This window comes from Carya illinoinensis, chromosome 7, assembly GCF_018687715.1.
Source record: "Carya illinoinensis cultivar Pawnee chromosome 7, C.illinoinensisPawnee_v1, whole genome shotgun sequence".
NCBI lineage: Eukaryota > Viridiplantae > Streptophyta > Magnoliopsida > Fagales > Juglandaceae > Carya > Carya illinoinensis.
In genome coordinates, this window is record NC_056758.1 from 2,719,682 (window position 1) to 2,746,151 (window position 26,470).

At 35.3% G+C, this 26,470-nt stretch overlaps 1 protein-coding gene and 2 long non-coding RNA genes across 3 annotated transcripts; all 3 read left to right on the top strand.

Moving 5' to 3' along the window:
- Positions 1-2,740: 2,740 nt before the first annotated feature.
- On the top strand, positions 2,741-3,851 carry LOC122317384. The gene is made up of 2 exons (XR_006244454.1): positions 2,741-2,878; positions 3,307-3,851. It is a non-coding gene; the product is annotated as an uncharacterized LOC122317384 (long non-coding RNA).
- Positions 3,852-10,316: 6,465 nt separating this feature from the next.
- Positions 10,317-11,905, top strand: LOC122317383. Its single transcript, XR_006244453.1, has 3 exons — positions 10,317-10,377; positions 10,840-10,875; positions 11,729-11,905. It is a non-coding gene; the product is annotated as an uncharacterized LOC122317383 (long non-coding RNA).
- Positions 11,906-15,733: 3,828 nt separating this feature from the next.
- Positions 15,734-16,972, top strand: LOC122317487 (protein RALF-like 33). The gene has a single exon (XM_043134606.1). It carries the CDS (start codon positions 16,146-16,148, stop codon positions 16,719-16,721), a length of 576 nt encoding a protein of 191 aa, XP_042990540.1. The 5' UTR covers positions 15,734-16,145; the 3' UTR covers positions 16,722-16,972.
- Positions 16,973-26,470: the final 9,498 nt, after the last annotated feature.

Here is a 26,470-nt window from a genome sequence, read left to right on the forward strand (position 1 = left end):
TCACTTATAAGAATTCATGTAATCTAAGTAAATCTCAAATGGAAAAGATACCTCACATTTATACTTGAATTACCTATTTTATTCCTCAAGGCCTAAAATTCTCTTAACTCTAAAATACCATTACTTTCTAAATTTCCTCAATATCCACAAAATCAAAAATCATAATTTAATACTACTAACATATAATATAGTAGGGAAAATGTAAATCTCTTAAACAGTTCAGAAAATATCCTTAATAATACTTATATTAAAATCAATGTAACTACTAATCCATACCTAATTTTAAACCCTCAAATATTTATCTCTATATATGATAGGCTTAAAGTGTTTAAAAAAAAAATTAAACTCTTACAATTTACTACCAAAATCTAGTTGTAAAATTGATACTAAATAATAAAATTAAAGCCTTTAAAAATATTATCTGAATAAAATAACTCTTTGAGATTTAAAGCAAGGCTTGTAATAAAAAGGGAGCTGACAGTTACACAACGATCCCACAAAAGGATCCCACACACTGATGTGACATTATGTTACATCAACTCTCTTCTTTCATCCAGGGCAGGAGCAGAGTTTTTGTGTCTTTAGAGTTCCTAGCCCCATGCCATCATGACTGTAGTCTGTAGGGTGCCCAGCGTCCCAAGTAATCTTCAGCAAGTGAAACTAGCGACCTTGCAAATAATATTCTAGCAACCCTATGTGAATGAGTGTGATTAAGGCCTCCAAAGATGTCTACTTTTGTTTATGGTGCATTGACTTTTGAAACTCCCTTCACGAAGGTAGTAGCTTGTCGATGATGCCACAAACAATTAAATTTTCTACAATCTTGATGCCTTTGGTCCTAACTTCTACTCTAACCATTTGAAAATCTTGCACTTGCTCCACGACAGATTTTCCATCTATCATTTGATATCAAAAGAAGCGACTTGCTACATATTTCTTTGCTCCAACTTCTTCCATATTATATTTACTCTATAAAACTTTCTAAATTTTCTTTGCAGAGGTGTAAATAGTATTTTAGTAATAAAAAAATTGATCTACAAGATAATTTAAAAGATAACTTTGACAGTTATATTCATCTTTGATATATTTTTTAATTTTTTTTTCGTGAGCTTTCACTTGTGCTTCAGTCATGTTCTTGGTAGTAATCTTGTTAGGATTCTTTGCAATGAGAACATAAGAGACATTAAGAGGGCTTAGATAGAAGAGCACTTTGTACTTTCATCTCTTAAAATGGGCTTCTTTGAAACAGAAGGGTTTGTTGAGATCTTCTATACTTTCCACGGATTTTTTTAGCTATATGCTCCATCTGAATCTCCTTAAAATTATTAGTGACAAAACACAATAATAAAATAAAATTTCAACAAAATTAAAATTTAAACGAAATCGATTTGGACTGAGACATGAAAATATCACTTTTTTTAAAGAGATTCAAACTCTCTATAGTGTTTAAAGTTTCAAATTAATTGGTACAACAGAACTCTTATTGATTAGACTCCCTCAAAATATAACAACTCAACTGATCATCGTATAGCATGAACCAACTCTGTATAAGTGGTTGAACTCAAAGTTCTACCAAAAGAATGCATTTTCTTTTATCTGGAAGTACTTTCAAAATTATCTAGATACAATCTTCTTTTTTTCTTTGTACTAATTTTTCTCTCTATTAATTTTTCTCTACATTGTATAAATAGACAATACCACCTCAAATAGAAAATTGACACTAGACGGACGCCACCTTATGACAAAAAGTTCAACCATTCAAATAAAAAGACAATAGACTTTCATCCAGCAACCACGAACAGTCTTTCCAATATATTTCGAAATGCAATAGTCCCGAAATTCCAACCCGGGACTATTGCATTTCATCTCTTTTTTTCTTTTATAGGTCGATATTATTGCATTTATTAAGAACCCTAACATAAATTCAAGTTTTTGGTTTTGCGTATGGGCTTTTTATTGAAGCAATCGAAGTTAAATCCGTATGTTGTTTTTGTTTCGACGGTGATATTGTTGTGATCAATGAACTTCTAACAAATATAAAGTTATTTATGTAATCACTATATTTATTTTAAGATAAAAATAATTTTATAATTTAATAGTTTTGTTCCGTGTCGCTGATCAAGTTTCATTTGTGTTAAATCATAAATGTATTTACTTGAAATTTAGTTTGATATATGGAAATTCTCATCTTAAATTTAAAATTTTCATCTCATTGTTACAACTTTTCTATGTTTCTATATAAAATATAATAAATAATTTAATTTTTTCTTAATTTTTTCAAATTCTAAAATAATAATAATATTAAAATATAATATTTTAATATTTCTTCTTAAAATTTAAAATTTTCACTTCAAAATTCTCTACTACCAAACCGAAAATTATACCGATATTATTGGTAAGACACAAAAATTAATATAAATTCTAAAATAAATACAAAATGTAATATAATTTTTTAATTTTTAAATAAAATTTTAGTAAAAAATTATATTCACAACAGAAAGTTTGCTTTGAAATTTGCGGTTGGTTTCCTTTCAATGCATTTGAGAGAGAGAGAGAGAGGGAGAGAGAGAGAGAGAGAGAAACACGTTGTTTCTCGCCTTCACCGCCATCTCAAACCCAGTCGTTACCGCTCTGCTCGTTCGTCCGTTCCCACCGATATTCCTGCCTATCTCCATAATCGCCCCAGATTTCTCGTCTCTCCTATAAAAGAAACCCATCCTTCGTTCTCTACCTTATCAAATTCACATTTCTAATCACTCTATTGATTTCCCTTTCGCTCGCGGAGAAAACTCGATTCATATTTCTTGATTTAAGGTTCGTCTTTCTCATTAGCTCATCGATCATGGTTGAAGGAGATTTGAGATCGCAGGATGGCATGGTACAGACCTCTCCTATTCAACATCATTCTATAGATCCTTTCTAGAGTCTTTTAAAACAAACTATATTAAAAAACACTTGGATCATGTTTTGTTTACAAGTAAATATATATATAGCATGCAACAAAACCAATCCCAATTGCTCAATAGATAGATGCCTGTTATAAGTCCCAGCGATCCCACACAAACGCTCATTGTCTATCTGGTTCTTCAAAGCTCAGTTGACAAGAAAGGAAAACAGAAGAAACCTCAAAAGAAAGCGACACACAGAAAGAAGCGCACGATAAAAAAAAAGTGAATCCAGAAAGGAAGCGTAGTAGCAAAAAGAGCTTTGTTTCCAAAAGAATGCCAATGATCTTCCGTACTTCAGTTGTTCTTGGACTCTGTGCATTGGTCTTGTTTCTAAGCTTATCACACATCATCCATGCAGTTAGGCCTCAACATCAACTGAGATGGATGCCCGTTGGGTCAACCTTCAAGAGCAACATATCGGAATCCCTGACCGGAGGAGAGGTCAAGGCGCTAGACTCGGAGATCAGCAGGCGCATTCTAGCTGGCGCCATCAACTATCGTGCGATGCGAGGGGACCCGGTTCCCTGCTCTCTACGTTCCAATGGCACTTATTCTAGCTTCCAATTCTGCCAGGGTCACTCTCACACTAACCCCTATAGGCGCGGCTGCAGTTCCATCACAAGGTGCAGGGGAGGAGGACCGGGAGGTTGATATCTCTCTCTCTTCCCCCCATTTTTTTTTTAATTTCTTTTAGATGGATTTATGCTTTGCATGAAGAAATTGAAAGAGAGAGACGTTGGCGGTGACGGTGTCAACGTTGTTATTATTGTTGATATATAGAAATATTGTTGCTATAATAATATTTGTATGTCTCTGTATGAAATTGTATGTTACAGTGTTTGTAAAATATATAGCCTTGGAGCAATATTGCTATTTAATTAAAAAATTTGTTATTTCCTATTATATTTATTGAATATCATTATTATATTTTTTTATATGGGTCATATATATGACAATTATTTAAAATATAAAAATTAATATACATGACTAAAAATAATAAAATATGTAATTGATAAGTTTTTTTTCAACCGTTAATTTATTCTTTTTTTAACAATAATTAATGTCCACTTTATTAATCTAATGTTGTTTCCTATTAAAGATATGATAATTTGATGGGTCTTATTCAAGAAAAATATTTCAATTATAAAATAATTTTATAAAAATAAACTCATAAACTGATATTAATGTTAATTCAATATTAAAACATTTATGAATTTCTTAAAATGTAACATCTAATTCTTACCTAAATCATGATTATTTTATGGGCTTAGATGAATAGGGGACAATCATAATGACCAAGTTTGGAAGGCGAGAATTCCATAACAAGTCAGTGGCATTTAGTTCAGAGTAATGCTGCTATATGTCATTTCATCTCATTTTCATTATACTATATAAAATGTAATATATTTATCATTATTGAATAATATTTTTATTATCTAATAATAATAAATATATCACATCTTAAAACATCATAATGGAATGAAAATTTAATATGGTGTATAGAATTTTCTTTTAGTGTAACATAATCGACTCTATATACCATTCATGAAAACTCAAAGATACTAATCGTTGTTAGGTTGGCTATGGTACTTATATTTATGATAATGTAAGATAAATATAGTATACATTGATATTTATAATCTAAAAAGATTAGTCGATGTCACAATTAAAGTATGTCGTTATAATCGTAATAAAGTTTAGATGTTTTCCCTAAAAAGGAACCAATGTAATGAGATTCAATACTTGATGCCCCTTTATCATACTCGTTCACATCTATCATACCTTTTCCTAGGCTTGCAACTTGTCCAACCGAAGTATGATTTAGGCTCGACCCGACCTGATGGAACTTTAAAAGCATGCCAACCCAACTTGAACCGACCCGTAACATTGGGGACAAGTCAGATTTGAGTATAGTTTCAGGGGCCAATTCTCCAAGAAGAATAATGCGATTACTCCACCATATTCAATTCCAAGGAGAAATCAAAGGAAAAGGGGAATAATTAGATGAAAAAAAAAAAAAAAAAAAGGCTACTAGACTTCCTCTTCCCCCATCTTTTTTGGGATTGCCGGTGCTTGAGTTCTATGGAGAGATGGACCAAGCTCAATGAAGCATGGGTTCCTACGAGCAAGGCCTCACTCCGCTCCGCCCACGTCCAAGCACAGCTACACCAATGCCAATTCAATCACGCAAGAGATGGATTCTGGTCCCTCCACCACTGCCACTGGTTCTCCATGGGTGTCCTGTTTCAAATCAAACAACTACCTTTCAGTAATCATCTTCTTATATTTTTGTTTATCACCTAAAGCGTTGTTAGGTTGGCTATGGTACTTAAATTTATGATAATGTAAGATAAATACAATCCACGTTGATATTTATAATCTAAAAAGATTAGTCTATGTCACAATTGAAGTATGTCGTTATAATCGTAATAAAGTTTAGACGTTTTGCCTAAAAAGGAACCAATATAATGAGATTTGATACTTGATGCCCCCTTATCATACTCATTCACATCTATCATACTTTTTCCTAGACCTGCAACCCGTCCAACCTAAGTCTGATTTGAGCCCGACCCAACCCAATGGAACTTTAAAAGTGCGCCAACCCAACTTGAACCAACCCGCAACATTTGGGTCAGGTAAGATCTGAGTATAGTTTCAGGGGCTGATTCTCCAAGAAGAACAATGCGATTACTCCACCATATTCAATTCCAAGGAGAAATCAAAGGAAAAGGGGAATAATTAGATGATAAAAAAAAAGGCTACTGCTCCTCCCTTGACTTCCTCTTCCCCCATCTGTTTTGGGATCGCCGGTGCTTGAGCTCTTTGGAGAGATGGACTAAGGGTTTCATACGCATGGGTTTCATCCTCAATGGAGCGTGGGTTTTGACGAGTAAGGCCTCACTTCGCTCATGCTCACATCCAAGCACAGCCACGCCCATGCCCACTCAATCGCGCAAGAGATGGATTCTGGTTCCTCCACCACTGCCATTAGTTCTCCATGGGTGTCTTGTTTCAAATCAAACAACTACCTTTTAGTAATCATCTTCTTATATTTTTGTTTATCACCTAAACCAGAACTTCACCAGTTCGTTCTTCACTCTACTCCATTTCTAAATCTAAACATGCAAAATCGAAGAAACCTGTGATGGTTCTTAACTACAAACTTCACATTATTTAAAAAAAAAAAAAATTCTTTTGTAAGTTTGGAAATTAATTCTAAACTACCCATGATTGCAACATATCTACTATTGATATGATATAAGTGTGCATGCCAAAATTTAAAGAAGAAAGGATATAAAAAGAAACATCATATGCTTTATTCTCAATATTCAATTTAAACACTCCATCACAAGCATAACACTTGCCCACGAAAACTATATTTTTTGTAATTACATATTGATTAGATTCCATAGTTTGTTTGGAGCCTGCTATATTGAGTAAAAAACTCGACATCAAATTCTTCCTCATAGACGGTGTAAAGAGTACAACTTTAAGCATCAATATATGTCCAGATATGAATTTTAGCTCGACCTCACCACTCTCAATGAACATTGTTTTACTTGAATCACTAAGCATAGTCTTCTCTTCTTCAAATGGAGTAAAGTTTTTGAACCAATCTTTATCATAGTAGACATGTCTATTGGCACCAGAATCTACCCATCACCCTTCAACAAATTGAACCATGTTAATGTCTATAATCATTACTACAAATGGCTCTTCAATTACGTTAACTTGATGATTATTTTCTCGATTCTGAAACTTATAAATTTGAGCAAAGTGCCTACTTTTACTACAGACAAAACAAGCTTAATTTTGTGAATTGGGTCCTTGGTTCTTATCCTTTTGATTTTGAGAGCCCTTTTTGTAACGCCCTAGACTCGCAGGGGTTAGAGAGTTAGCTCTTATAACCTAATAAGCACTTCAACAATTTCTGTCATATCTTTCATATCTAAAATATATTTTCATAGACTCCAAAATCAAATATAAATTCCTCTAATATGATTAACTGCACATATCAATCCATCAATTCCTCAATATAATAACTCAAATAAAATAAATCAACTTCTCTACATGTCTCTATTAATATAATGAACTGAAATAATGCATAAGCTTGATAATAATCTAAATATACTTAAATCAAATTACTTAATAAATAAATCTTCCAATAGCACTTGTACTCTAAGGTACTCAACCACTACCCTCAACCATTCTTGCCACATACTCTATTAATGATCCTCAGCTGTATCATCAAAGTCATCTGAAAAATATTATGGAGATAAGGGAGTGAGTTATCAACAACTCAGTAAGTAAAGAAACTATACTAGTATATAAACATTAGCATTTACAGAGTTTAGAATGTATAACAAAACTTTTATCTTTAAAACGCAGAATCAGAAACAATTGCTTTCAGAATGTAGAACAAAATATATTACAAAATATCAAAGAGAAGTTTTTAGAAAACTTTCTTATTCAAAACAAAATCCTTTGGCATATCGTAAACTAAAACATCATCTTCATATTATATCGGAACATAATATCAGGACAAATATCATGTTTAACCCCCATGGTAGGGCTATAAACAACCATTATACCTGTGACTGGGTCGTATATCATGTTTAATCCCTGTAGTATGGTTATAAACCAACATTATACTCGTGGCTAGGTCATATGCCACTATTTTACCTATGGCAGGGTGGTATGCCACTATTATACTCATATCAGGGTCTTAACAGAAATAGAACAAACATATCATCGGAAATTGATCATATTCAGATGCAAAATTTGAAACTCATGCCAAAGTTTCTTAGCTTACACATCATATCAGAACATAATACTGAGTAACTTCTGATCATTTTATATATTTAACAGAACAAAATTAAAGTATCTTTATATAAACCATCACAAAACTTTAAAAATCTCATTTTCACTCTTTTCATAAAGTTTAGAGATAATATGTAAAAGTAAGCTCATGTCGACACCATTCATAAAAAAATACTTTCTCTTTTATACAAAGTTCATGAGTAATGCTGAAACGACAATTGAGGTAGTTTTTCATATTTCTTTTCAAAAACAAACATGTATATTTTCAAAAGGAAATGGTAAACCTTATTTCATTTCCTTGTTATGCAAAATTTAGTATAGAAACCTCGCTTATGAGAACTTGTTAGTCTTTTCTGAATTTCCTCACAACAGTGTCAAACTAATATCAATTATCACCTATAAAAATTCATGTAATCTGAGTAAATCTCAAATGGAAAAGATACCTCATATTTATATTTGAATTACTTATTTTATTCCTCAAGGCCTAAAATTCTCTTAACTCTAAAATACCATCACTTTCTAAATTTCATCAATATCCACAAAATCGAAAATCATAATTTAATACTACTAACATATAACGTAGGCTGGAAAATGTAAATCTCTTAAATAGTTCATAAAATATCCTTAATAATACTTATATTAAAATCTAGGGGTGAGCATCGGCCGGTCCGGACCGGCAAAACCGACCGGACCGGACCCCCATTTTTAAGGGACCGAAAAGATTCGGTCCGGTCCCGGTCCGGGAGTTTTTCACCCCGGACCGGACCGAATAGAAATAAAAAAAATAAATATTATTTATATATATTATTTATATAATAGTATTAGCATATTACTAATATATATAATAGTATACTATATGTATATATATTAAATATATTACAATATAATTACATAAATATTAAAAAAAAATGTCATTAAATATTAGCATATTATATAAATATATAGTTATCACTATTACTATTATTACATATAGTTATTAGTTATAGTATAGTTATTATTACATATATTTATTAGTTATAGTATTATTACTAATAGACTAATAGTATTAGCATATTACTAATATATATATAATACTATATGTATATATATTAAATATATTACAATATAATTACATAAATATTAAAAAAATGTCATTAAATAAAAAAAAAAAGTCAACCTTGGACCGAATGGACCGACCGGACCGGTCCTGATGGAGTTCGGTCCGGTCCAGGGTTGGAAAACCCTGGACCGAATAGGTCTGGTCCGGTCCACAAAACCTCCCCGGACCGGACCGAACTCACCCCTATTAAAATCAATGTAACTACTAATCCATACCTAATTTTAAATCCTCAAATATTTAACTCTATATATAACAGGCTTAAAGTGTTTAAAAAAAGAGAGAGATTAAACTCTTACAATTTACTACTAAAATCTAGTTGTAAAATTAATACTAAATAATATAATTAAAGCCTTTAAAAATATTATCTGAATAAAATAATTCTTAGAGATTTAAAGCAAGACTTGTGATAAAAGTGCAATACCCTAGTCTTACTATGTGAGTTTTTACGTCATTTTATTTTATTCCTTAAGTTAAATATGTTCATGTAAAGATTTTTATTATTTTATTTAGATGGGTGTGTTTTTACTTTTATGAGGGTTGTTAAAATAAATTAAGTACATGATTTTAAGGCCTTATAGTATTTTCTCCTTAAATCCTAAAATTTTATGATTTATGAAAGAACATAAATGATTCCCACCATTGGATTGGTAATTGGAATAGTTATCTTCCTAAATCTAATACTAACCCTCAATTTCCTTAAGCTTTTAATGACCAAAATTTTACTAAGCCTTCTTCTCTTATGAACCATCGGTCTACACCTAATAGATGAATGATTTTATCTTCAAACCCATCGGTCTACACCTAATAGATGAAGGATTTTCTCTTCAAACCCATCGGTCTACACCTAATAGATGAAGGATTTTATCTTCAAACCCATCGGTCTACACCTAATAGATGAATGATTTTATCTTCAAACCCATCGGTCTACACCTAATAGATGAAGGATTTTATCTTCAAACCCATCGGTCTACACCTAATAGATGAAGGATTTTATCTTCAAATCCATCGGTCTACACCCAATAGATGAATGATTTTATCTTCAAACCCATCGGTCTACACCTAATAGATGAAGGATTTTATCTTCAAACCCATCGGTCTACACCTAATAGATGAAGGATTTTATCTTCAAACCCATCGGTCTACACCTAATAGATGAAGGATTTTATCTTCAAACCCATCGGTCTACACCTAATAGATGAAGGATTTTATCTTCAAACCCATCGGTCTACACCTAATAGATGAAGGATTTTATCTTCAAACCCATCGGTCTACACCTAATAGATGAAGGATTTTCTCTTCAAACCCATCGGTCTACACCTAACAAATGAACCCCTTCAAACCCATCGGTCTACACCTAACAAATGAAGAACAAGTCTTCTTCATCTCTCTTTCCATGCTAGCCAACGCCACTTCCCTCTTTTCTTCTCCTCTTCAAGAAATCAAACTCCTCTCATTTTCTTCAAGCTTTGGACCTTCACTTCACCTCTTGAAAGAATCTAGGAGCTTAAGGTAAATTGTTTAATGTGATTTAATGTGATTTTGGAAGCTAACTAAATTGTTTAGTTTATATTTTGATGTTATGTTTTATATATATACATATATGCTCTGTTTTAAGGGATTAAGTATTTATATGGGGATGTTTTGATGTTATGTTTTGTATATCTACATATATGCTCTGTTTTAAGGGATTAATTATATATATAAGGCTGTTTTAATGTTTTGTTTTGTGTATATATATAATTATGTTATGTTTTAAGTGATTAAATGCATATATGGAGTTGTTTTGATGTTATGTTAACTAAATTAACTATTTTCTTATGTTACTCTTGTAAGGATTTGTCGAGAGGGTAGTTAATTGAGGTAACATTAAGGGTAGAAAATGATGTTAGATTTTTAATATTTTAGCCATCGTTAAAAGGGGATCTAAAGGATGTTGGATGAGTTTTAACACACTTGTTATTTTTGGATTAGGATTTTCTGAAGTTAAAGGGATTGCAGTGGATCGAGGTAATTAGCTATGACCATGCGCCCACGTCAAGTTCTCTTGTGGAAGAATATTTCTCTATCTCTTTCCAAACGTTCCTCTAATTAAAGAATAAATGAGTTTATATTATGTACAAGCCTTTCTCGGTAGCCCCTGTTAAGTATCCTATTTATTACAATTGATTGTATGTATATAGGGTAACGCATGCATGTAGTCCCTAAGTCATGAAATTTTTATACATGCTTCTTGAAATAACTAAGATTTTATTTATATGTAAGCATGACATAAAATGCCATTTTTCAAAATAAAAGCATATTCATCGGACTAAGGAAGATATTGAAAATGTTGATTTCAAAGAAAGAAAATGAATGAATTAATGTATGAAAATATGTAATGACCACATGAAAGGAAATGATATCAAAGAAATGGGCAGATTGCAATGCCGGGTAAGTAGTATTGGTAGTGCACCCAGTGCTGCTCCCTGACAGAAAGGGGTTCCTAACCTGTGGCCACGGGTGGAATCTAGGTCCAATAGGACCGCTAACCCCAACACACGGGGCGTAATAGTGTGTTGGCCACAAGAAAGTAAAAGATTAAATGAAGTGTATGCATGAAGATATGATATATAAGTATGTATGAAAATAAGAAATAAAGATTTTGCATGAAAGTATGAAGTGAGTATATGCATGATAGTAAGAAGTAAGTGTATGCATGATGTTATAAAGAAAGTATATGTATGGAAGTATTGTCAGAATTAGTATTGGTTTATGGATGCATGTTTTCAAAAGAAAGTACTATATGCTTATTAAGTTAACAGCATGGTGTACTGCTTACTGAATATTAGACTCACTTTGTGTTTATGTTTTAAACGTCCAGGTACAGATGAATCTACTGAGGAGTTGAGTATTTTGAGGAGGGAGGGGCCGATGTTTAGTAGTCCCTTGGTAGTTTGGTTTCTTTTTATGAAAATATTTGTTTCTTATGTTTTAATACTGGACTCCACACGGGGATGTTTTATTGAGTTAACTTCTAGACAAGATACCTTCGGGTATAAAGTATATAGTGGGGTAATGGAAACCCCTCCTGCTTTAAGTTAGTTCCTTTTGTAAAGACTGAAGGGACTGAGTCCCTTTTTGTTTAAATTAGTTATGTTAAATAAATGGATGACGGACTCTGAGAGTCCTTTGTAAAGGAATGTAAAGGTATGTTTATTAGATGTTTCTTTCAGTTAGAAATTAGAATTTATGTGTGATGCGTTCGAATTGTCTCGCATTATCTTTTAAAAAAATTAATAAAATAATAATAATAATAATAATAATAATAATAATAACAATATGGGAATTCATATATAAATAAATTTACTGTTATAATAGGAAAAAAAATAGGTACGGGATCACGGTCTCCCTCTTAATAGGGTGGGGTTGTGACAAAAAGGGAGTTGCTATAGATACACAACGATCCCACAAAAGGATCCCACACACTGCTGTGGCATTATGCCACATCAACTCCCTTTTTTTTTTTTCGTCCAAGACTCCAGGGCAGGAGCAGAGTTTTCGTGTCTTTAGAGTTTCTAGCCTCATGCCATCCTGACTGTACTCTGTAGGGTGCCCATCATCCTAAGTAATCTTTAGCAAGTGAAACTAGCGACCTTGCAAATAATATTCCAGCAACCCAACGTCTGCCACCATAACCCAATCGTCCATACAAGTAATCCAACGTTTCTACAAATATCTTTTTTCTTTTTTTTTTTTCATTCAAATTTCCTCTTCCATTCTTTGGTTTTCCATTTCTTTGTTCTCACTTCTTTTTTTTTCCCTGCTTGTAGCTATTGTCGTTGTCCTCCCATACAAAAGGGCCAACATTTCATGAGCAACATGGCAAAACAAAAAATCTACAAGAATTGAAATAATAATGTTCCCTTTTAAACATTAAAGGTTTAACAATGGACTAGGGGGCAAAGGCAGCAAATCCTCGATGGGGAATCTGACCACAAACCCACCCTCAGGCTCAAGGGTAAAATAGAATCAATATGGAACCCCATTATTCACTCAAGATGCACTATTTGACATGAAAGAAACTTTAACCATTTATTTGGATCTCAGGAAACAAGACCAAAAGATCATTCACGAGTATCCAAAAAATGAGAGAACAAAAATCTTACATCCAACAAGAGCTAGTGGTCACGATTGTACCTATCAAATCCAGAACCTCCATGACTACCAGAATCCCTGTTGCGCCCACAAAATCGATCTCCATTTCGATCAGGACCATAACGGCCACCCCCACCACTAGATCTATCATCCCTTCCACCATCCTGGGTTGTGGGCAGAGAGCAGTGGGGAAGAGGGAGAGCAGGGATGGGTTGTGGGTGACCGCGACGGCTTGGGAAGGGAAATGGGTGGAGGGAGCTGGGAAGGTAGAGCAACGGGGAAGAGGGACTTGGAGGGTAAATCGAGATTCAAGAAGAAATAAAATAAACTAACGTGGCATTATGTCATGTCAGTGTATGGGATCTTTTGTAGGATCCCATGTGTAGTAGTTTCCTAATAAAAATAAGGCCAATTTAAAGTAAGTCCAAATGTAGAAATTTAAAGCACGTGTGAAAAAACTATTAAAAACACACTTGGCAATAACTTGTATGATAAAGGGAAAACTTGTAATGTCACCTAAAACTATGCCCCAGCAGTACATCGTACACATATAAAATTCAAAGAAGCAAATTCTTCTTCTTGTAGCCTGACATTCCTTGAGGAAAAAAGAGTGCAACGAATACTTACCAAACAGAGGTCAACGAGAAATGGAGGCTGGGCTGAATCATGGTATAGGGACTTCCAAAGAAGGAAAATCTGAGACAGTAACACCGTAAGATAGGTTCGACGAGCTAGGCTGGGTGGCGTGGGTCAACTTGCCAAGATGTCATTTAACAGAAACAAGAAAAAATGTTATGCTTTTGTGAGCAAAAAACAAAGATAATTTAATTCTCTAAGCAAGTGACGACGGCAATTCTGTGCAGGCGGCTAATCACGGTGTGGAGATGCAATAGGTGGTGTCACACTTTTTTGTGAGGTCTACTAAAATTTTTGAAATCTTTTCTTTACGGCTTCAAATACCTATTTCTTGAATTTGGAACTTTGGGCAAGTTACTATTTTCAGAAATTTAATTTAACTTTGTCATGGAATCTTCATTATCATTTTGAAATACCAAAACATCTTGGCCTCTAGCTTTCTCCTCTATGTGAATGTGTGTGATTAAGGTCTCCAAAGATGTCTCCTTTTATTTATGGCACATTGACTTTTGAAACTCCCTCCACGAAGGTGGTAGCTTGTCGATGATGCCACAAACAATTAAATTTTCTGCAATCTTGATGCCTTCATATCTAACTTCTGCTATAACCATTTGAAACTCTTGCGGTTGCTCTATGTCAGAGTTTCCATCTATCATTTGATATCAAAAGAAGCGACTTGCTACATATTTCTTTGCTCCAACTTCTTCCGTATCATAATTACTCTATAAAAATTTCTAAATTTTCTTTGCAGAGGTGTAAGTAGTATTGTAGTAATCATAAAATTGATCTTAGTATTGTAGTAATCATAAAATTGATCTGCAAGACAATTTAAAAGATAACATCAACAATTATACTCATCTTTGATATATTTTTCAATTTTTTCTTCGTGAGCTTTTACTTGTGCTTCAGTCATGTTCTTGGTACTGATCTTGTTAGGATTCTTTGCAATGAGAACATAAGAGACATTAAGAAGGCTTAGATAAAAGAACACATTATACTTCCATCTCTTAAAATTGGCTCATTTGAAACGGAATGGCTTGTTGAGATCTTCTATGCTTTCCTTGGATTTTTCAACTATATGCTCCATCTGAATCTCCTTAAAATTATTAGTGAAAATACACAACAATATAATAAAATTTCAACAAAATTAATATTTAAACGAAATCAGTTTGGACTGAGACATGAAAATATCACTCTCTTTAAAGATATTCAAACCCTATATAGTGTATAAAGTCTCAAATTAACTGGTACAACAGAACTTTTCTTGACTAGACATTTTCAAGATATAACAACCCAACTGATCGTCGTATAGTACAAACCAACTTTACACAAGTGGTTGAGCTCAAAGCTCTACCAAAAGAACAGATTTTCTTTTATCTGTAAGTACTCTCAAAATTATCTAGATACAATCTTCTTCTTTTTGCATCGAAATTAAATCCGTATGCTGTTTTTGTTTCGACAGTGATATTGTTGTGATCAATGAAATTCTAACAAATATAAAGTTATTTATGTAATCTATTATATTTATTTTAAAATAAAAATAATTTTACAATTTAATAGTTTTGTTTCATGTTGCTGATCAGGTTTTCTTTGTGTTAAATCATAAATGTATTTACTTGAAATTCGGTTTGGTAGTTGGAAATTCTTATCTCAAATTTAAAATTCAAAATTCTCATCTCATCATTAAAAATTTTTCAAATTTTCATATAAAATATAATAAATAATTCAAATTTTTCTTAATTTTTTCAAATCCAAAAACAATAATAATAATATTTCATCTTAAAACTTAAAATTTTCACTTCAAAATTCTCTACGTACTACTAAACCGAAAATTACACCGATATTATTGATAAGACACAACAATTATTATAAATTTCTATAAATTCTAAAATAAATAGAAAATGTAATATAATTTTTAAATTTTAAAATAAAATATTAGTAAAAAATTATATTCACAGCAGAAAGTTTGCTTTTAAATTTGCGGTTGGTTTTCCTTTCAGCTGAGCGTTGACGGTATTCAGGACCATGCATTTAAAAAAAGAGAGAGAGAGAGAGAGAGACACGTTGTTTCGCCTTCACCGCCATCTCAAACCCAGACGTTACCGCTCTGCTTGCTCGTCCGTTCCCGCCGATATTCCTGCCTATTTCCATAATCGGCCCAGATTTCTCGTCTCTCCTTAAAAAAAAAACCCATCCTTCGTCCTCTAACTTATCAAATTCACATTTCTAATCACTCTATTGATTTCTCTTTCGCTCGCGGAGAAAACTCGATTCATATTTCTTGATTTAAGGTTCATCTTTCTCATTAGCTCATCGATCATGGTTGAAGGAGATTTGAGATTACAGGATGGCATAGTACAGAACTCTCCTATTCAACATCAATCTAGAGATCCTTTCTAGAGTCTTTTAAAACAAACTAATGCAAAAAACACTTGGATCATGTTGTGTTTACAAGTAAATATATACATAGCATGCAACAAAACCAATCCCAATTGCTCAATAGATAGATGCCTGTTATAACTCCCAGCGATCCCACACAAACGCTCATTTTCTATCTGGTTCTTCAAAGCTCAGTTGAGAAGAAAGGAAAACAGAAGCAACCTCAAAAGAAAGCGACACACAGAAAGAAGCACACGATAGAAAAAGTGAATCCAGAAAGGAAGCGTAGTAGCAAAAAGAGCTTTTTTTCCGAAACAATGCCCATGATCTTCCATACTTCAGTTGTTCTTGGAATCTATGCATTGGTCTTGTTTCTAAGCTTATCACACATCATCCATGCAGTTAGGCCTCAACATCAACTGGGATGGATGCCCGTTGGGTCAACCTTCAAGAGCAACATATCGGAATCCCTGACCGGAGGAGAGGTCGAGGCGCTAGAGTCGCTAGACTCGGAGATCAGCAGGCGCATTCTAGCTGGCACCATCGCCTATCGTGCGATGCGAAAGGACCCGGTGCCCTGCTCTCTACGTTCCAATGGCACTTATTCTAGCTACCAATTCTGCCAGGGTCACGCTCGAGCTAACCCCTATAGGCGCGGCTGCTGTTCCATAACAAAGTGCAGGGCAGGAAGACCGGGAGGTTGATATCTCTCTCTCTTCCCCCCATTTTCTTTAATTTCTTTTAGATGGGTTTATGTTTTGCATGAAGAAATTGGAAGAGAGAGACGTTGGCGGTGACGGGTTCAACGTTGTTATTATTGTTGATATATAGAAATATTGTTGCTATAATAATATTTGTATGTCTTTGTATGAAATTGTATGTTACAGTGTTTGTAAATATATAGCCTTGGAGCAATATTGCTATTTAATAAAAAAAAAATTGTTACTTCCTATTATATTTCCTATTATATTTATTGAATATAATTATTATATGTTTTTATATGCTTCATATATGTGACAATTATTTAAAATATAAAAATTAATAAACATGACTAAAAATAATAAAATATGTAATTGATAAGGTTTTTTTTTAACCATTAATTCATTCTTTTTTTAATAATAATTAATGTCCTCTTTATTAATCTAATGTTGTTTCCTATTAAAGATATAATAATTTGATGGGCCTTATTAAAAAAAATATTTTAATTATAAAATAATTTTATAAAAATAAATTTATAAATTAACGTAAGTAAGTGTTAATTCAATATTAAAATATTTACAAATTTCTTAAAATGTCACATCTGATTCGTACCTAAAATCATGATTATTATATGGCCTTAGATGAATGGGGGACAATCACAATGACCAAGTTTAGAAAGCGAGCATTCCATAACGAGTCAGTGGCATTTATTTCAGAGTAATTTTATATATCACGCTTTTAACTCATTTTCATCATATTATAAAAAATATGATATATTTATTACAATTAGATGATATTTTTATAATCTAATAATAATAAATATATCATATCTAACATAATGTGATAAAAATTTAATATGGTATATAGAATTTTCTTTTAGTCAATGTAATCGATTCTATACACTATCCAAAAAAACTCAAAGATACAAAGCGTTATTTTATTTTATTTTTTTTAAAGGAACATATATACTTCTCATTCACGGTAAACAATCATTACAAAATTTATCTTGCAAAACGAAAGAAAATACTTATATTGGACTGTTTTGTATCCAAATCTTTTCTTCTGTATATGTCATGGCTAATTTAGCCAACTCGTGGGCAACCTTATTGCCCTCCCTGTGTATATGCTGTAATCTCCACATTTTCCTGTTTGTAAATATCACCCTTAAATCTTCTACCATCTGTCCATACCAGACACTACATTCATCTTTGTTATTTATTCCTTCAATAACTACTGCTGCGTCACCTTCAAATACAACTCCAAAAATAACTGAACTGCACGCCACAGAGCATACAACTCAGCTACTAATACACTACATACTTTCATTTTTTGCATGCACAATGACACCAATACCTCACCCTCTTCATCCCGTATAACCACTCCTGCTCCCATCATCATTTGTTTTGAATCATACGTTGCATCCCAATTTAGTTTTACCATCTCAGCCTTTGGTTTCCTCCATCTAATTTAAGATCGATTGACCACGGGCCTTGACAGTTTCACATTAATCTCCCTACTTGCCATCTGGTATTCCCGCAGGTCCTTTAGTGCTTTCCTTACCACTCTATTTGGACTGATAAAGGAGTCATCAAACACCACTTTATTTCTCCTAAACTATAAGTTTCTCATTATAACTGCCACCCTTTATAAATCCTCCTTTTTTAGCTTCTGAGCCAACAGTTTCCAGATCAAGAAAAAATCATTGCCATTATTACTCCACTTTTGTACCGGGCTTTGTGGCTCAGTCCACACATCAGATGCAGCTCTACAGCCCCAAAGAGAGTGAGCTACAGATTCCTCTTCATTGAAACATATCGGACACCATGCATCTTGGACAGTTTTCTTCTTAACCAGATTATCTTTTGTAGGGAGGCAGTTACTAACAGCTTTCCAAATAAAATTTTTAACAGGAGCAGGAACTTTCAACTCCCATATCCCCTTCCACACTTCCCCTTCACCATTGTTATAAGATGTCTCCCCCTTTTTCCTCCTCTTCACATCATTATCCAGGTGATAAGCACTCTTCACCGAGAATAGGCCTGCTTTAGTAAAACCCCAGATCATTTTATCTTTTAACTCCAGTTTACTCACAGGTATTTTACAAATAACCTCAGCTTCCTCTTTCCCTAACACCTCTTCAATAAATTTTTCCTTCCATTCTTTTGTTTCCACATCAATAAATTCAGCTACCTTTGCGTCCTTATCTAATGTCTTCACAGGTTTGTTCACAGCCCTCCACATAGAAGATAACTTCACCCATTTACTTTCCCATATCTTCACATCATCTCCATTGCCGATACGCCATACCAAACCTTCTTTAAGTAAATTTATTGCACTTCACAAGCTTCTCCACATCACTGATGGGCACCACCCTAGTTTTGCTGAGAGAAAATTCTGATTCTTAAAGTATTTCTCTTTTAGAATTTTTGCAGATAAAGAATTTGGGTTTACCAAAACCCTCCAGCATTGCTTGGTCAACATGGCACTATTAAAAATGTCAATATCCCTAAAGCCCATCCCTCCTACCTCTTTTGTTGCTCCCATTTTATCCCACCCTTTCTACTGAATTTTATTTCCATTTTGTTTCTGCCCCCACTAGAATCTAGCCATAAGGGATGAGATCTCATTACACAGCTTCTTTAGTAAACGAAAAACACTCATATGGTATGTGGGAATTGCCTGTATGACAGCTTTCAACAGAATCTCCTTCCCCGCTTGAGATAGAAACTGATTCTTCCAACTGTTTAGCCTCTACCACACCTTGTCTTTGATACTTCTAAAAGCATTATACCTGGATCTCCCTACCACCGTAGGTAAGCCCAAGTATTTCTCACAATTTCCACTCATTTTTGCACCCACAGCCTCCAGAATCTTCTTTCTTACTTGCTGATTTGTATTACCACTGAACAAGATCGAGGTTTTCTACTCATTAAGACACTGGCCTGAAGCTCTCTCATACATCTCTAAGAGCTTTCTTAAACTTCTCCATTCCCCAACAGATGCCTTACAGAAAAGGATACAGTCATCAGCAAACATATGATGACTCACTCTTGTTCCTCCTCTAGCAACATTTTCTCCCTTTAATACCCCTCTTTTTTCAGCCCAACTCATCAGATAACTCAACCCTTCAGCACATAAAAGAAACAAGTAGGGAGACATAGGATCCCCTTGCCTCAAACCCTTAGAAGGAGTAATTATTTCACCAGGGATACCATTAACCAGAACTGAATATTTCACTGAAGAAACACAACTTATAATTAACTTAATCCATTTTTCAGCAAAGCCCAACTTTCTCATTACCCCTTCCAAAAACCTCCATTCCACACGGTCGTAGGCTTTTGACATGTCTAGTTTTAGAGCCATACTCCCAATCTTCCCTTTTTGTCTCCTTTTCATCGAATGAAGCAACTCATAGGCCACTAAAATATTATCTGAAATTAATCTTCCCGGGATAAAAGCACTCTGCTGCTGTGAAATAACTTCTGTTAGCACAACCTTTAGTCTGTTTGCTAGAACTTTTGCCACTATCTTATACATCACATTACACAGACTTATAGGTCTGTATTCACTAACCAGCTCAGGGCTTTAACTTTAGGGACTAAGGCAATAAAAGTATAGTTCATCTACTCCAAATCCCCTCCTCCTTTTAGAAAATTCAGAACTACCTGGCACACTTCATCCCCCACTATATGCCAATACTGCTGAAAAAAAAGGCTCCAAACCTATCGGGCCCTAGTGATTTGAAAGGGCCCATCTGAAAAATTGCTTGCTCCACTTCAGCCTTATTAAAATCTTTCAGCAGTGTATCATTCATTTCTGGGGTTACTTTTTGCTCCACTTTCTGCAAACAAACTTCCAGCTCTTCCACAGAAGGTACTCTTGAAGAAAGAACCTCTTCAAAATGCAGCTTGAAAGCTCTTGCAATCTCCCCTTGTTCCTTCATAACTCTGCCTTGTAAGTCCCTCACTTGACAAATTATGTTCCTCTTCCTCCTCTGATTTGCACATGTATGAAAATACTTTGTATTGCGGTCTCCATGCATAAACCAGTTTTTCTTCGGCCTTTGTCTCCATTTTAATTCTTCTATCTCCAACAGCAAACCAACCTCACTCTTTAGTTTCTTAACTTCCTCACAGTTATACCCCTCCTCCTCTTCTTGTATCTTTTTTAATATTTCTATTTTCCATTTTAACTCCCCTTCATTTTCACTCATCTTAGCCTTACTCCATCTCCTTAAACCTACTCCACAATTCCTCAAAGACTCTTTTATTTTCCCCAACAACCCACCACTCCTCCTAGTGTTTTCCTACTCCCTCAACACCACTTCCTCACACTCTTTTCTTTTGTCCAGCCAGCTTCGAATCTGAAAGGTTTACTGTACCTTTGCCTTCTCAACTGGATAGTTGATAACCCCACCACTAGAGGCTTGTGGTCTGAGCTTCTTGCTGGTAAAGTTTCCACCCACACATCATTAAAAATCTCCCTCCAACTACTGTTAGCTACACATCTATCAAGCGTTTCTTTTGTAAAAGTATCATCTATATGCCCATTACTCCATGTGTATTTATCTCCCTTATATCCCAGATCACACAAGTCATTCACTTCCAAAGCCTCTCTAAACCTACACATCTGAGCTTCCCCCCTTTGTCTTCCTCCAAACTTTTCTGATTGGCACACTAGTTCATTAAAATCCCCAGCTACACACCATGGGTTTAGAACTGGTGGTTTTAGAGAACACAACAACTCTCATGACATGTTTCTTTTTGCAGTCTCAGGATGGCCATAAAACCCTGTACAGAGCCATCTTTGCTTGGTAACTTCATTCTCTACCCAAGCATTTATATGCCACCTCGAGTAGTTCTGAATTTCTACCACTAAATTTCCACTCCATAACATTGCAAGCCCTCCACTTCTACCCACAGGATCCACACCAAAACAATTTTCAAGACCTAACCTCTTCCTTACCCCCTCAAGCTTACTAGTAACAAGTAATGTTTCAATAAGAAACATAAATTTGGGCTTCTTTTCCTTTGCCATATAGCAAAGGTCCTGAACTGTTCGAGAGTTCCCAAACCCTCGACAGTTCCAACTTATGAAAATCATTGGGTTAGGCGGGGCTGTACAACAGCCTCCGCCTCAACAATCACTACATCACCAACCCCTATCTCCTCAGAATTTTTAAACTTCTTTATGCTCCCACTCCCCTCTATGAACTTCACCTCACTGCCTGCACTTCTTTTTTTAATAGCCTATTTCAGCCCACTACCTACCTCTATCTGTTTCTCTCTTGCCCTCCTCTTCCACTTTCCTCTAGAGGTTGAGCTATTTTTTTCACTTCTTAAAGAGACTGACACACATCCTTCTTTCATCGCCTCCTCTTCTCTATCAACCCCAACCTTTTGAACCCCCATCTTCCCAATAACTTCAAAAACATCTACACCCCCCGAAACCTCTTCTCCTTCCCCAATTATTGTCTTCAAAGATGCTACCTCACAGCTCTCCCTGTTCCCTATCCCCTCATCTCTATTTACCCATTCCTCATATATCTTTTCACCCTCTTCCGTTCCCATCCCAATTCCACCATTCTCCTTACCTTTTGAGTTATCCACAAAGCCCCTTTGGAAGTTCCCATTAGCTCTAAGCCACGGACCAAATTGGCTACCCCTCTCCCCCTCTTGACCTTGCCTACCTCCTACACCCTCACACCCTTGCTCCCCATGAATGATACACCCACATCTAAAGCACATTTTAGGGAGTTTCTCATAAGTAAATGGCACCCACATCATCTGTTTTTCCATTGTTATAGTTCTACCCCATGCAATTGGCTTCCACAAATCTATTTCTACTTTCACCCTCAAGAAGCTCCCCCAACTAGCTTCCTCCTCTAGCGCATCCACTTCCAATACCTTTCCCAGAGAACTACCAATCTGCATACCCACTTCTTTCGTCATACATGCAAACGGTAAATTGTGCATTTGTACCCACAGAGCATCACGGTCGAAGCTGAGATGGTTTGGTTGTGTCATTCCATCAAACAATTTCAATACAAACAGACAATTTTTAATCAACCACGGGCACCCTTCCAGCACCCTTCTCTTATCAGCCACATTCGAAAAGGATATGATAAAAATGTTTGGACTAATTTCAGTGAAGTTCGGAGGCTTACTAACCTTCCAGATCTTGTTCATCGCTGATCGGATCACCTCCCTTCCCTTCACCCGAGTCGAGCACACCTTCCCGATTAAACTGCAGTCACCCCGATGCCTAGTCTTCTCGGATCTGTTCAGGACAACATCAATGGCTACGTTTTCTTCCTCGTTCAACTTCAGCTTCTCCCAAATGCCTTCCAGATCTTCCATCCTCCACCGCTGCAGCACCCTCGCGAGCAGCCACTCAACCACCTCACCGGTAAAAAGTGAGATTAGAAACTTCTTCTCCTTTCGCACCCTCAGGACGTTAGGGAGACTAGAAACTTTATGACTTATTGGCTATGGTACTTACATTTATGATGATCTAATATAAATACAATTCACGTTGATATTTATAATCTAAAAAGATTAGTCTATATCACAATTGAAGTATGTTATCATCATCATAAAGTTTAGAAGTTTTGCCTAAAAAGGAACCAATATGAGATTTGATACCCGATGCCCCTTGATCATACACATTCACATCTCTCATACTTTTTCCTACCCAACATGAGATTCACAATGTCCCCCTTTTCACAACAATGTCTATTTCGAATTAAATAAAGAGTATTTATCTACAAGCAGGTGTTATGATAATTGTGTTTTTAACAAAACTATATTAACAAGTAAAATACAGGTTCTTTATCATAAACTACAAAGAGATTTGAGAAATTATTATTGTCATGTAGGTTTGGGTTAGATAGGGTTGGGAGATGGGTTCCCGCATCTAGCCCGCTCGCTTCCCCACCCATCGGTCGAGCCCCCCACCTATGGCGTGCAAGGGCATCTTCCCGCACACTACAAGTACATGTGCTCATGCCAGATTTTCACCTATCTGCCCAGCTATTACTACATATATGTATTAAAAAAAATAGATTTACAATATAAAAAAGTCGTCTTCATTTTGTATCAAGCTTTGTTTCAAACTCAGGTGCCGCGCCTCTTTTCTCTCTATTTTTAAATCATCACTTGTTTCGAAAGTTTAAATTGATAAAAAGATGTAGATTTTATTATTTATTTTATATCTTAGAGCATTAATAATAGACTCAACAAAATTTGACTTAGAAATTCACTTTTATAAATTTAATTTGCCACTATAGACTCAACAAATCTATCACTATTCTATTAAAATATTCATTTTAAAGAACAACCAACCAACCTCCCATTCATATGCAGAGAAACTATCACGCATAGCAAAACACTCACGAAGACTGCAGATTTCTCCACCAAACCTTTCAGAAAGCAAAAGACCAGTGTCAAGAATTCTCCAACAAGCTACTGCAGTGCAAAGTTCACAACTAATTGAACTTTCGCTTTTTCCACAAAACCTAAAACAGTGGGTAAATTTATTTACATCAAGGGGGAAAAAGTGGGTATTCCTTAAGAACCCAAAACTCAAGAATCTGAAATGAGTCTCAGCGGCTAACTCAGACCCCATCAAAACCCACAATCTTTTCCATCTTTCTTTTTCTGTCCTCAAAATGTAAAGCTCAAAACAAAAATGGCCAATGGGTCTGGAAAATAAAGAATATTGATCGATACTCAAAACCAATCAAGCGCGAGACTTAAAAGAGTATCAAAAAGACAAAAAAGGCTTCTTCAAAGAGCTAGGTGGAGACGAATAAAAATGGATTCATTCTTTGACGTGTCCTTAGATTCCAGACTACATACATGCAAAACAAGATTTTTGGTTGTATCAATAAACATTAGGACACAGGAAGTAATCACTCCATCTTCTTTTTGTTTGATTATTAAGGACAATGTTTCATTCAAGAATAAGATGATTCAGCATCTCCAATTATGTATTTGGAGCTTAAACTTGTAAGTTAAGCATCGGTTTCCACATCTAATTATGAAAACATCAGAGTACAAACAAAGATAATAGCCTTGAATGTGTACACAACTCAAGTTAGCTGTGAAGAATTCGTGGAAGCCATGGCCAAGGATGGATCACAGAGCCGAGTAAGCTTAGTGGTCTCTCATCACAGAGTGCGTAAGCACTTTGAAAAAAGGTAAATAAATACGAGACTCACATAAAAAAATTAATTTTTTAATAGTACTAGATCCCACTTTTTCAAAATAATTACGTGACGCTTATTTATTTCACAACTGTATGTAGCATTACTCGCTATCAATAATTAGTTTAAAACGAATTGAGTTTTTCATCTCTCGCCCGCTAGAGAGAGAAACTCTCCCATCTCTCTAGAGAACAAACTCAAAAACACCTTAAGAGGGGGGTGGGGAGCCTCGGCTCCTCCCTCCCTCCCATCGTCTCCGTCTGTTTTAGTGCTTGTTTATGTCATTTTAGTTTTCTTCAAATAAGACTTGAGGGGCTGTTTAATGGTGGCTTAAGGGCATTTTTTGGTGTCTCTCGCGTAGTGACTCCGGAGCTTTTATTGGGTTTGTGTAGCTGTGTTGGCCTCCGGAGCAGGTAAGGTGGCATGAGGCTCGGAAGCGTTGGGGGCAGAGGAGCCCTGTTTTTTTTTCAATCAAAACAGAGGCCGACTAGCTCTAGCATATATATCCCCCAAGTGGTCCGTTTCGAACCCACCACCACGGAGGAGAATGGCGGCATGAGCAGACCGGCATGAGCAAGAAAGCAGAGCCAAGCCGAAGTTTAAACCAACAAGACGAGGCGCTTGTGCGGTGCCAAAGGACGCACGTCGGACTGGAACGGATGGGTGCCCTGTGCGGTGCCAAAGGATGCAAAGGTGATTTGTGTTATGTGCGGCATCGGGGGCAAGGCTGGTTGAGAATTCGGCGGCTATAGGGAAGTCTCTGTGCGGACGCTCATGCACTTGTATTTTGGTGGAGGGGACATCGCGGTGGAAGACGCAGGGGATGAAGATGAAGGGCGGCGGCTCTTAGAAGAAAACGATGAAACCCTAAGGGCGAGGGCCAGGGCGAACCTTCACGAGTTTGGGGGAGATACGGGTCGGCGGGGGAAGATGCAGAATATGTTGGGGAAACCCTAACGGGTTTGGGCCCCCACAAGCATTCAATCTGGGCTTTTGTCTCAGACTGGGTTATTTGTTTTTACAGCCCATAAGCCAGTTTTTTATTTGTATTTGTTAGTTTAGTTTAGTTTTATTAATAAAAAAAATAGACTTGTGTCTCACTCCTCTTTTGGAGGAAGAATGTGGGTGTTAGTCCTACTCCTCCTTTGGAAGAAGGTAGGTGTTTGTACTCTTCCTCCTTGGGAGGAGAGAGTGTGGTAGTACTCCTCCTCCTTGGGAGGATGGAGCGTGAGTGTACTTTTCTTCTTTGGAAGAAAGGTCGTTTAGCTCTGTTTTGACAGAGTGCTTTCTCTTTTGACTGCTGTCAGGAGAGAAGGTGTAGAAGTTTAGACAATGTTCGTCACAAAGAAATTTGTTGACGGGGAAGCTCCTGAGCAGTTGCATTAGTTGACTTATAGTCTGGTTCTCCTGTATTAATAAGTCATAGTTGTAATTTTGTTTATGAATGAATGCAATGAAGCATTTCCCATAAAAAAAAAAAAAAAAAAAAACGAATTGAGTTTGGATCAATAATCAAACACAATCTAAGATTTGAGATTTGTGCAAGTA

Coding starts and splice junctions, on each gene's coding strand:
- LOC122317487 (XM_043134606.1), top strand. CDS start 16,146: ATGCCTGTTATAACTCCCAGCGATCCCACACAAACGCTCATTTTCTAT.